Genomic DNA, 12,371 nt, shown 5'->3' with positions numbered 1-12,371 from the left:
GGCAGAGGCCAGGGCTTGGTGGTTGGAGAGGGGGGGGTGGGGCAGAGGCCAGGGCTTGGTGGTTGGAGAGGGGGGGGTGGGGCAGAGGCCAGGGCTTGGTGGTTGGAGAGGGGGGGGTGGGGCAGAGGCCAGGGCTTGGTGGTTGGAGAGGGGGGGGTGGGGCAGAGGCCAGGGCTTGGTGGTTGGAGAGGGGGGGGTGGGGCAGAGGCCAGGGCTTGGTGGTTGGAGAGGGGGGGGTGGGGCAGAGGCCAGGGCTTGGTGGTTGGAGAGGGGGGGGTGGGGCAGAGGCCAGGGCTTGGTGGTTGGAGAGGGGGGGGTGGGGCAGAGGCCAGGGCTTGGTGGTTGGAGAGGGGGGGGTGGGGCAGAGGCCAGGGCTTGGTGGTTGGAGAGGGGGGGGGTGGGGCAGAGGCCAGGGCTTGGTGGTTGGAGAGGGGGGGGTGGGGCAGAGGCCAGGGCTTGGTGGTTGGAGAGGGGGGGGTGGGGCAGAGGCCAGGGCTTGGTGGTTGGAGAGGGGGGGGTGGGGCAGAGGCCAGGGCTTGGTGGTTGGAGAGGGGGGGGTGGGGCAGAGGCCAGGGCTTGGTGGTTGGAGAGGGGGGGGTGGGGCAGAGGCCAGGGCTTGGTGGTTGGAGAGGGGGGGGTGGGGCAGAGGCCAGGGCTTGGTGGTTGGAGAGGGGGGGGTGGGGCAGAGGCCAGGGCTTGGTGGTTGGAGAGGGGGGGGTGGGGCAGAGGCCAGGGCTTGGTGGTTGGAGAGGGGGGGGTGGGTCAGAGGCCAGGGCTTGGTGGTTGGAGAGGGGGGGGTGGGTCAGAGGCCAGGGCTTGGTGGTTGGAGAGGGGGGGGTGGGTCAGAGGCCAGGGCTTGGTGGTTGGAGAGGGGGGGGTGGGTCAGAGGCCAGGGCTTGGTGGTTGGAGAGGGGGGGGTGGGTCAGAGGCCAGGGCTTGGTGGTTGGAGAGGGGGGGGTGGGTCAGAGGCCAGGGCTTGGTGGTTGGAGAGGGGGGGGTGGGTCAGAGGCCAGGGCTTGGTGGTTGGAGAGGGGGGGGTGGGTCAGAGGCCAGGGCTTGGTGGTTGGAGAGGGGGGGGTGGGTCAGAGGCCAGGGCTTGGTGGTTGGAGAGGGGGGGGTGGGTCAGAGGCCAGGGCTTGGTGGTTGGAGAGGGGGGGGTGGGGTCAGAGGCCAGGGCTTGGTGGTTGGAGAGGGGGGGGTGGGGCAGAGGCCAGGGCTTGGTGGTTGGAGAGGGGGGGGTGGGGCAGAGGCCAGGGCTTGGTGGTTGGAGAGGGGGGGGGGGGCAGAGGCCAGGGCTTGGTGGTTGGAGAGGGGGGGGTGGGGCAGAGGCCAGGGCTTGGTGGTTGGAGAGGGGGGGTGGGGCAGAGGCCAGGGCTTGGTGGTTGGAGAGGGGGGGTGGGGCAGAGGCCAGGGCTTGGTGGTTGGAGAGGGGGGGTGGGGCAGAGGCCAGGGCTTGGTGGTTGGAGAGGGGGGGTGGGGCAGAGGCCAGGGCTTGGTGGTTGGAGAGGGGGGGTGGGGCAGAGGCCAGGGCTTGGTGGTTGGAGAGGGGGGGTGGGGCAGAGGCCAGGGCTTGGTGGTTGGAGAGGGGGGGTGGGGCAGAGGCCAGGGCTTGGTGGTTGGAGAGGGGGGGTGGGGCAGAGGCCAGGGCTTGGTGGTTGGAGAGGGGGGGTGGGGCAGAGGCCAGGGCTTGGTGGTTGGAGAGGGGGGGTGGGGCAGAGGCCAGGGCTTGGTGGTTGGAGAGGGGGGGTGGGGCAGAGGCCAGGGCTTGGTGGTTGGAGAGGGGGGGTGGGGCAGAGGCCAGGGCTTGGTGGTTGGAGAGGGGGGGGTGGGGCAGAGGCCAGGGCTTGGTGGTTGGAGAGGGGGGGGTGGGGCAGAGGCCAGGGCTTGGTGGTTGGAGAGGGGGGGGTGGGGCAGAGGCCAGGGCTTGGTGGTTGGAGAGGGGGGGGTGGGGCAGAGGCCAGGGCTTGGTGGTTGGAGAGGGGGGGGTGGGGCAGAGGCCAGGGCTTGGTGGTTGGAGAGGGGGGGGTGGGGCAGAGGCCAGGGCTTGGTGGTTGGAGAGGGGGGGGTGGGGCAGAGGCCAGGGCTTGGTGGTTGGAGAGGGGGGGGTGGGGCAGAGGCCAGGGCTTGGTGGTTGGAGAGGGGGGGGTGGGGCAGAGGCCAGGGCTTGGTGGTTGGAGAGGGGGGGGTGGGGCAGAGGCCAGGGCTTGGTGGTTGGAGAGGGGGGGGTGGGGCAGAGGCCAGGGCTTGGTGGTTGGAGAGGGGGGGGTGGGGCAGAGGCCAGGGCTTGGTGGTTGGAGAGGGGGGGGTGGGGCAGAGGCCAGGGCTTGGTGGTTGGAGAGGGGGGGGTGGGGCAGAGGCCAGGGCTTGGTGGTTGGAGAGGGGGGGGTGGGGCAGAGGCCAGGGCTTGGTGGTTGGAGAGGGGGGGGTGGGGCAGAGGCCAGGGCTTGGTGGTTGGAGAGGGGGGGGTGGGGCAGAGGCCAGGGCTTGGTGGTTGGAGAGGGGGGGGTGGGGCAGAGGCCAGGGCTTGGTGGTTGGAGAGGGGGGGGGTGGGGCAGAGGCCAGGGCTTGGTGGTTGGAGAGGGGGGGGGTGGGGCAGAGGCCAGGGCTTGGTGGTTGGAGAGGGGGGGGGTGGGGCAGAGGCCAGGGCTTGGTGGTTGGAGAGGGGGGGGGTGGGGCAGAGGCCAGGGCTTGGTGGTTGGAGAGGGGGGGGGTGGGGCAGAGGCCAGGGCTTGGTGGTTGGAGAGGGGGGGGGTGGGGCAGAGGCCAGGGCTTGGTGGTTGGAGAGGGGGGGGGTGGGGCAGAGGCCAGGGCTTGGTGGTTGGAGAGGGGGGGGTGGGGCAGAGGCCAGGGCTTGGTGGTTGGAGAGGGGGGGGGTGGGGCAGAGGCCAGGGCTTGGTGGTTGGAGAGGGGGGGGGTGGGGCAGAGGCCAGGGCTTGGTGGTTGGAGAGGGGGGGGGTGGGGCAGAGGCCAGGGCTTGGTGGTTGGAGAGGGGGGGGGTGGGGCAGAGGCCAGGGCTTGGTGGTTGGAGAGGGGGGGGGTGGGGCAGAGGCCAGGGCTTGGTGGTTGGAGAGGGGGGGGGTGGGGCAGAGGCCAGGGCTTGGTGGTTGGAGAGGGGGGGGGTGGGGCAGAGGCCAGGGCTTGGTGGTTGGAGAGGGGGGGGGTGGGGCAGAGGCCAGGGCTTGGTGGTTGGAGAGGGGGGGGGTGGGGCAGAGGCCAGGGCTTGGTGGTTGGAGAGGGGGGGGGTGGGGCAGAGGCCAGGGCTTGGTGGTTGGAGAGGGGGGGGGTGGGGCAGAGGCCAGGGCTTGGTGGTTGGAGAGGGGGGGGGTGGGGCAGAGGCCAGGGCTTGGTGGTTGGAGAGGGGGGGGGTGGGGCAGAGGCCAGGGCTTGGTGGTTGGAGAGGGGGGGGGTGGGGCAGAGGCCAGGGCTTGGTGGTTGGAGAGGGGGGGGGTGGGGCAGAGGCCAGGGCTTGGTGGTTGGAGAGGGGGGGGGTGGGGCAGAGGCCAGGGCTTGGTGGTTGGAGAGGGGGGGGGTGGGGCAGAGGCCAGGGCTTGGTGGTTGGAGAGGGGGGGGGTGGGGCAGAGGCCAGGGCTTGGTGGTTGGAGAGGGGGGGGGTGGGGCAGAGGCCAGGGCTTGGTGGTTGGAGAGGGGGGGGGTGGGGCAGAGGCCAGGGCTTGGTGGTTGGAGAGGGGGGGGGTGGGGCAGAGGCCAGGGCTTGCTGGTTGGAGAGGGGGGGGTGGGGCAGAGGCCAGGGCTTGGTGGTTGGAGGGGGGGGGGGGGGCAGAGGCCAGGGCTTGGTGGTTGGAGAGGGGGGGGGTGGGGCAGAGGCCAGGGCTTGGTGGTTGGAGAGGGGGGGGGTGGGGCAGAGGCCAGGGCTTGGTGGTTGGAGAGGGGGGGGGGGTGGGGCAGAGGCCAGGGCTTGGTGGTTGGAGAGGGGGGGGGTGGGGCAGAGGCCAGGGCTTGGTGGTTGGAGAGGGGGGGGGTGGGGCAGAGGCCAGGGCTTGGTGGTTGGAGAGGGGGGGGGTGGGGCAGAGGCCAGGGCTTGGTGGTTGGAGAGGGGGGGGGTGGGGCAGAGGCCAGGGCTTGGTGGTTGGAGAGGGGGGGGGTGGGGCAGAGGCCAGGGCTTGGTGGTTGGAGAGGGGGGGGTGGGGCAGAGGCCAGGGCTTGGTGGTTGGAGAGGGGGGGGGTGGGGCAGAGGCCAGGGCTTGGTGGTTGGAGAGGGGGGGGGTGGGGCAGAGGCCAGGGCTTGGTGGTTGGAGAGGGGGGGGGTGGGGCAGAGGCCAGGGCTTGGTGGTTGGAGAGGGGGGGGGTGGGGCAGAGGCCAGGGCTTGGTGGTTGGAGAGGGGGGGGGTGGGGCAGAGGCCAGGGCTTGGTGGTTGGAGAGGGGGGGGGTGGGGCAGAGGCCAGGGCTTGGTGGTTGGAGAGGGGGGGGGTGGGGCAGAGGCCAGGGCTTGGTGGTTGGAGAGGGGGGGGTGGGGCAGAGGCCAGGGCTTGGTGGTTGGAGAGGGGGGGGTGGGGCAGAGGCCAGGGCTTGGTGGTTGGAGAGGGGAGTAGTGGATACAGTTGAGATGAGCAAGTGTTGGGTGAATGAGGATGATGCATGGTTGACCTGCTAATTGAATGAGGCTGACAGAAACATTGGCGGGAGTGGTCAAGAGGCTCCCAGACCGTGGGGAGACTGTGATGAGGCGCCTGAGGCTTTTCTTAGTGTACTGATTAGGGAGATAAGACGAGTACTCTAGTTGAGCGTCCATAGTCGTGACTGGTGCAGAGAATTTGGGGGTAGCTGGACGAGGAGTGATCATATTCTTACTCCCTCAGGCAGGACAAGGTTGAACATTGTTATAAAGGAAGAAGATGTGGACCCCCCGCCTCCCTCCCAGGCTGACGTGAAGGGGTGCAGCTACACTGGTGAGTTACCACTGCAGAATATGAGGACCCCTGTTTTATCATTGGTGAGAGTAACTAATAAGACCACGTTGGTCAGAGGCCTGTGGGCCCCATTACTCCAGGTACTTGACCTTCAGATTTGGAGTGGTGTCGCAGCCGGGGGTGGTCCACTACTTGCTGCAACCTCTTGAAACCCTCCAGTTGGGTTTATCCTGAAGGTCTCAGTGTTTGGTGCCTTTCGCCTCCTGTAAGGTCCTAAAGAGGAGTTTCTGTAGGTCATTTCCTTAGTCTGATGATCCCTATTCTGACGTAATTTGAGGTCCCCCTTCCCCCCTCAGCTCCTCTATGCTAAGTACTTTTTCTCTCTTGTGAGCTCGTAACATTTCTCCATCTTCTCTGTGCCAGGTACCAGTTTTCGGGTGGCTCCTGGTCTCTCATTCGTTGCTCCAGCGTCCTGTGATCCGGGACTGAACATGAATGGTAATGACGTGGTTCTCGAGCAGAGCACTTGCACGTCTGTGGATCGACCCTACCCCTGCTCAGATTGCCACCGCAGCTTCATCCGGAAGTCGCACTTGACCAGCCACCAGCGCACACATCGAGGAGAGCGTCCATACCCCTGCGAGATATGTGGCAAGCGTTTCCACTACCGCCACCATCTAGTGGGCCACAAACGCATCCACACTGGAGAGAAGCTGTTCTCCTGCGAATACTGTGGCATCGGGTTTAACCATAAAGGGAACTATCAGACTCATCAGCGGCTGCACACGGGAGAGCGGCCCTTCTCATGTGACTTGTGTGGCAAAAGCTTTAACCGCAAGGCTGACCTGATCACACACTGCCGCATCCACACCGGAGAACGGCCTTTTGCATGTTCTGATTGTGATAAAAGCTTTAGTCGTAAGCAGCACTTGGTGACGCACAGGCGCAGACACACCGGCGAGACGCCGTTTCCCTGTGACCAGTGCCAGCAGAGGTTTGCCCATCGGAAGGCTCTGCTGAGGCACCAGGAGCAGGTTCACTCTGCAGAGAGACCTCACAGCTGCCCGGATTGTGGGAAAGGCTTTGCCTGCCGTTCACACCTCCTTATGCACCAGCGTGCTCATCAGAACGGCGACTGTGGGAATGGAGAGAAGCCGTTCTCGTGCGATCAGTGCCGCAGAAACTTCATAGCTCAGCCGCACCTGCAGGCGCATAAGAAAAGCCACAGCGCAGTACCCGGTGAGCGGCCGTACAAATGCACAGATTGCGGGAAAGGCTTTAATAGTAGAAAATACTTGAGTCGTCACCAGAAGATTCACACAGGCAAGCGCCCATTCCGGTGCAACGTGTGCGGAGACAGCTTTACCCAGAAGCCCAACCTGGAGCGGCACAAGAACATCCACAGCGGGCAGCGGCCGTTTACCTGCTCCGTGTGCGGCGGAAGCTTCTTCAAGAAGCACAACCTTGTGCGACATCAAAGGATTCACACAGGGGAGAGGCTGCACTCCAGCTGTAGAGTGCTCCATCCTGCCACCCCATCATCTGTCACATTGGGGGAAGAGCTGCCCATACAGCCGGGCAACTCCAGGAATGGCATCTGAAAACGTCTGTAATCTCATTCCGAGGATTGAAGATTAGATTAGACACATGTAGGGCTTGGACAGTAACGAGTGCTGGTAGTACAAGGCTTGTAGCCATGTATGAAGCCCAGATCAGGGAAAACCATCCGTGTGTGTCCTACAGGAGTAGGGTTATGGGCCAGTGCGGTGTGACCAACACAAGGGGGGACATAAATAGCACTGACCAGTGTGGTGTAGCCTACAGGTGGAGACAGACCAGTGCGGTGTGACCTACACATTGAGGGACATAAATAGCACTGACCAGTGTGGTGTAGCCTACAGGTGGAGACAGACCAGTGCGGTGTGACCTACACATTGAGGCACATAAATAGCACTGACCAGTGTGGTGTAGCCTACAGGTGGAGACAGACCAGTGCGGTGTGACCTACACATTGAGGGAAATAAATAGCACTGACCAGTGTGGTGTAGCCTACAGGGTTAGACAGACCGGTGCAGTCTGACTACACAAGGGGGGACGCAAATGGCACTGACCAGTGTGTGGTGTGCCCTACATGAGGGGCTCAATTGCTATACTGTCATCTAGATAAGAAGGGACACCATTGCACAATGTGACGTACACCGTTAGAGACACCGACCGGTGCGACCAACACAAGGGGGGCACAAATGGCACTGACCAGTGTGGTGTAACCTACAGGTGGAGATAGACCGGTGCGACCTACACAAGGGGGGCACAAATGGCACTGACCAGTGTGGTGTACAGATATGTATATAGCTGACACTGTATATGATGTATATCCTGTGCACTATGACGGTTATATAAATGATATATGACTAGCACCTCTCTAAATATACATGATCCACTATGGCAGTTGACTGTATATCATGTTGTGTGTTTTGTGTGCCATGTGTGGGTCAGTCACTGGTGGTCCTGTGTGTGAGCTCGCTGCTGCCTGGGGGGCTTTGGATGGGCCACTGCCAGGGCTGTAGGGCCGGTAAGCCAAACCTCCGACTCCCTCATCCTCGGCTCCTGTTTAAGTGATACATTTCCTGTAGTAAAATGGTGACGTCCGGCTGTTAATCATAATTATGATACAACATAAAATATATTTATTGGATACAACATTATAACACAAAAAACTAATAACTGTAAATACACAGGACTCTGCAGTAAGTGGAAAAAAAATGTTTTCAAGAAAAACCTCCTGAAGAACATTTGTGCCGTCTATGAATTTGTTTTGAGGAATAGTATGGCCTCCATCAGATCCTCCTTCATAGACTACCTCAAATCTGACCTCATTATTATGGTGGCAAAGCACTGACCACACGGGCAACATCTGTAACAGTCTCACAGTATAGAGGAATCGCCTCCTGCACACTCAGTTTTGATGAACTGTTGAACTCTTCTATTTCTTTTGAGAGCAAGTGAAACATGTTGCTGAAATCTGGTCTGTTTGCTGTGGGAGTGGAATCTATTTCCCTGCGGCAACGCTTTGCTGCTCCATGTCATCAAAATACTTTTCAAAATGAAACTCCTCCTCTGATGAGGCTGAAGATACGGCAGCAGTAACCCTGGATGACCCAACTCGTCATCTGATGAGGCTGTGAAGCTATGGCAGCAGTAACCCTGGATGACACAACTCCTCATCTGATGAGGCGAAGATACAGCAGCAGTAGCCCTGGATGACAAAACTCATCTAATGAGGATGAAGATATGGCAGCAGTAACCCTGGATGACCCAACTCGTCATCTAATGAGGCTGTGAAGCTATGGCAGCAGTAACCCTGGATGACCCAACTTGTCATCTAATGAGGCTGTGAAGCTATGGCAGCAGTAACCCTGGATGACACAACTCCTCATCTGATGAGGCGAAGATACAGCAGCAGTAGCCCTGGATGACAAAACTCATCTAATGAGGATGAAGATATGGCAGCAGTAACCCTGGATGACCCAACTCATCATCTAATGAGGCTGTGAAGCTATGGCAGCAGTAACCCTGGATGACCCAACTCGTCATCTAATGAGGCTGTGAAGCTATGGCAGCAGTAACCCTGGATGACACAACTCCTCATCTGATAAGGCGAAGATACAGCAGCAGTAGCCCTGGATGACAAAACTCCTCTTCTAATGAGGCTGAAGATATGGCAGCAGTAACCCTGGATGACCCAACGGCAGCAGTAGCCCTGGATGACACAACTCCTCATTTAATGAGGCTGTGAAGCTATGGCAGCAGTAACCCTGGATGACCCAACTGCAGCAGTAGCACTGGCAGGATCCCAATCCTCTTGCTTTTGGCAGTTCTGTAGCTGCTCATCCTAACTGCTACCTCAGTCAGAACTGCTTTTCCTTTAGTAAGCTGTTGATCATCCAGCAATATATGGTGGCTTGAGTCCACAGACAAAGCTGCCAGAAGAGAAGAACTTTATTTTCTAGTTGCAGTGTCTTTGTCCGTTTCATTGAAGCAGTAATGCCATTTGCAATTAAACCTCCTGTTGGGACAGGCAAAATGAAGCAATTCCCTCAATTCAGCCACTTGTGTCCATTGACCTTCACTTAGGGGTACTTTGCATGCTGCGACATCGCAAGCCGATGCTGCGATGACGAGCGCGATTGTCCCCGCCTCCGTCGCAGCAACGATATCTTGTGACTGCTGGCGTAGCGAACATTATCGCTACGGCAGCTTCACATGCACTCACCTGTCCTGCCTGTCACAGGGCAGGCGGCCAATAGCAGCGGAGGGGCGGAGATGAGCAGGATGTAAACATCCTGCCCACCTCCTCTCTTCCGCATTGCAGCTGGGACGCAGGTAGGAGATGTTCCTCGCTCCTGTGATGTCACACATAGCGATGTATGCTGCCGCAGGAACGAGGAACAACATCGTACCTGTCGCTGCACCGGCATTATGGAAATGTCGGACCCTACACCGATGATATGATAACGACGCTTTTGCGCTCGTCAATCGTATCAAAAAGGATTTGCACACTACGATATTGACTGCGACGCCGGATGTGCGTCACTTTCGATTTGACCCCACCCCAGTGTGCAAAGCCCGCCGTAGTGTTACATGATGATCGGTCATGTCTACAAGAAAGGGTTTCATCTCAAGCAATCGCTCAATCATTAAATAAGTGCTGCCCCACTGAGTGGCCTGATTGACAATTGCCCCTTCTCCAGCACATCTCTGCAACATGGAATCAATTTTAGGGGTTCTGGCTGCAATAACCAATTTCCTCACTTTGCCAATCAGATTTTCAGCATGTCCCTCCTGCAGACGATCTCTTATTGCCAGCTGCAGCGTGTGCACAACACAGCGCATGTGATACATAGGAGAGATGTGAAGCAGCTTCAACAAGATTATATAATTCTAAAGGATCATGTTGCTGTTCTTCTGTTGTAATGTCTGTTCCTCAGTTACAGGAGCAGGACTGCGGCTCCATCTCACACATAGTGATGCTGAAGTTTCCTTCTAGCTGCTGTTCCCCTTCATTATTCTCAGTCATCATGATCAATGATACATTCTTCTTATAATGTGTGACGCATTGTCACCTACAATAGCAAGAACCTGTAGTAGCAGTTCGGAGATGCTGCAGGCGTCCGTCCCGTCCCGTCCCGTCCCTTTTTATCAAGTGTATAAAGTGCAGCACAGATTCATCTCCACTAAAAGCCGAGCTCCTCAGATCAGGAACAGAACAGACATTCATTGGACGTTTCATACATTTCCGAAATTCTTACGAAATAATATTTGGCACATCCTGCACTGAATGCTGGACCCAAATTATATATTTTAGGAGTTGCTACATTTTTTTTTTTAAACACAAATTTTTATTTCCGTTTTCATACTCATTACATCAGGTCAAACAATATAACCAGGAATAATCCACCTTTCCGGTTTACCCATATATTCCCAGTGTACCCCTCCCAAACAGTTTAATACATAAACACCGCGGTCAAGTCACGCGAAAACACATAACTCCTCTATATTTTATCACCCGATAGAAGCCCCACGTTTCTGAGAGAATCATCGCACCCTACTATCATGTCTCCGTTGTGTACGTAGTTTCAGCTTTCCCAGTGTACCCTGAATGTCTCCTGTAGATGCCATCCGTATTAGAAAAGGGGATAATATTTTTCGTATTTCTGCCTCCGCACATTGTTGTACTATGAATCTCATCCATTTTTTAAAAAATGTACCCTTTAGTTCATCCTTGTTTCTTTCTGCTTCCAACTGCTCAATTTTGAGCAACAATTTAATCTGTCCCAGCACCTCTTCATCCGATGGAACGTTCCCCTCGAGCCATTTGCGCAGTAAAGCCTTTTTGCCTATCATAGCTACACTGTGAAAGAGTCTTGCTATCATGATCCCTGCTTGTCTCCTCCTTCTTCCCTTTCTTTGTTCCTATAATGGAAGATCCATAACAATGGGTCCATTTCCACTTCACAAACATTCGAGGAGTTGCTCCATTTTACTCCGACTTCACCAAAATGGACAGTGACCGCACAGCCGTGCTCACTCTGGTGTCCGCATGGTGCACCAGGGTCCTGTGCACATTGTCACTGGCGGTGGTACAGGGTCCTGTGCACATTGTCACTGGCGGTGGTACAGGGTCCTGTGCACGTTGTCACTGGCGGTGGTACAGGGTCCTGTGCACTTGGCACTGGCGGTGGTACAGGGTCCTGTGCACATTGTCACTGGCGGTGCTACAGGGTCCTGTGCACATTGTCACTGGCGGTGGTACAGGGTCCTGTGCACATTGTCACTGGCGGTGGTACAGGGTCCTGTGCACATTGTCACTGGCGGTGGTACAGGGTCCTGTGCACATTGTCACTGGCGGTGGTACAGGGTCCTGTGCACGTTGTCACTGGCGGTGGTACAGGGTCCTGTGCACGTTGTCACTGGCGGTGGTACAGGGTCCTGTGCACGTTGTCACTGGCGGTGGTACAGGGTCCTGTGCACGTTGTCACTGGCGGTGGTACAGGGTCCTGTGCACGTTGTCACTGGCGGTGGTACAGGGTCCTGTGCACTTGGCACTGGCGGTGGTACAGGGTCCTGTGCACATTGTCACTGGCGGTGGTACAGGGTCCTGTGCACATTGTCACTGGCGGTGGTACAGGGTCCTGTGCACATTGTCACTGGCGGTGGTACAGGGTCCTGTGCACATTGTCACTGGCGGTGCTACAGGGTCCTGTGCACATTGTCACTGGCGGTGGTACAGGGTCCTGTGCACATTGTCACTGGAGGTGGTACAGGGTCCTGTGCACATTGTCACTGGCGGTGGTACAGGGTCCTGTGCACGTTGTCACTGGCGGTGGTACAGGGTCCTGTGCACGTTGTCACTGGCGGTGGTACAGGGTCCTGTGCACGTTGTCACTGGCGGTGGTACAGGGTCCTGTGCACGTTGTCACTGGCGGTGGTACAGGGTCCTGTGCACGTTGTCACTGGCGGTGGTACAGGGTCCTGTGCACGTTGTCACTGGCGGTGGTACAGGGTCCTGTGCACGTTGTCACTGGCGGTGGTACAGGGTCCTGTGCACTTGGCACTGGCGGTGGTACAGGGTCCTGTGCACATTGTCACTGGCGGTGGTACAGGGTCCTGTGCACATTGTCACTGGCGGTGGTACAGGGTCCTGTGCACATTGTCACTGGCGGTGGTACAGGGTCCTGTGCACATTGTCACTGGCGGTGCTACAGGGTCCTGTGCACATTGTCACTGGCGGTGGTACAGGGTCCTGTGCACATTGTCACTGGTGGTGGTACAGGGTCCTGTGCACATTGTCACTGGCGGTGGTACAGGGTCCTGTGCACATTGTCACTGGCGGTGGTACAGGGTCCTGTGCACATTGTCACTGGTGGTGCTACAGGGTCCTGTGCACATTGTCACTGGCGGTGGTACAGGGTCCTGTGCACATTGTCACTGGCGGTGGTACA

General features: G+C 58.8%; 1 protein-coding gene across 1 annotated transcript; it reads left to right on the top strand.

Moving 5' to 3' along the window:
- Window positions 1-4,827: 4,827 nt before the first annotated feature.
- On the top strand, window positions 4,828-10,858 carry LOC142243734 (uncharacterized). The gene is made up of 2 exons (XM_075315936.1): window positions 4,828-4,908; window positions 5,293-10,858. Exon 2 carries the CDS (start codon window positions 5,361-5,363, stop codon window positions 6,468-6,470), a length of 1,110 nt encoding a protein of 369 aa, XP_075172051.1. The 5' UTR covers window positions 4,828-4,908; window positions 5,293-5,360; the 3' UTR covers window positions 6,471-10,858.
- The last annotated feature ends 1,513 nt before the right edge of the window (window positions 10,859-12,371 follow it).

The sequence above is a fragment of the Anomaloglossus baeobatrachus genome, chromosome 6 (assembly GCF_048569485.1).
Source record: "Anomaloglossus baeobatrachus isolate aAnoBae1 chromosome 6, aAnoBae1.hap1, whole genome shotgun sequence".
NCBI classification, from domain to species: domain Eukaryota; kingdom Metazoa; phylum Chordata; class Amphibia; order Anura; family Aromobatidae; genus Anomaloglossus; species Anomaloglossus baeobatrachus.
Note: the sequence above shows the minus strand (reverse complement) of the source record. Positions and strands in the feature narration are given on the sequence as shown.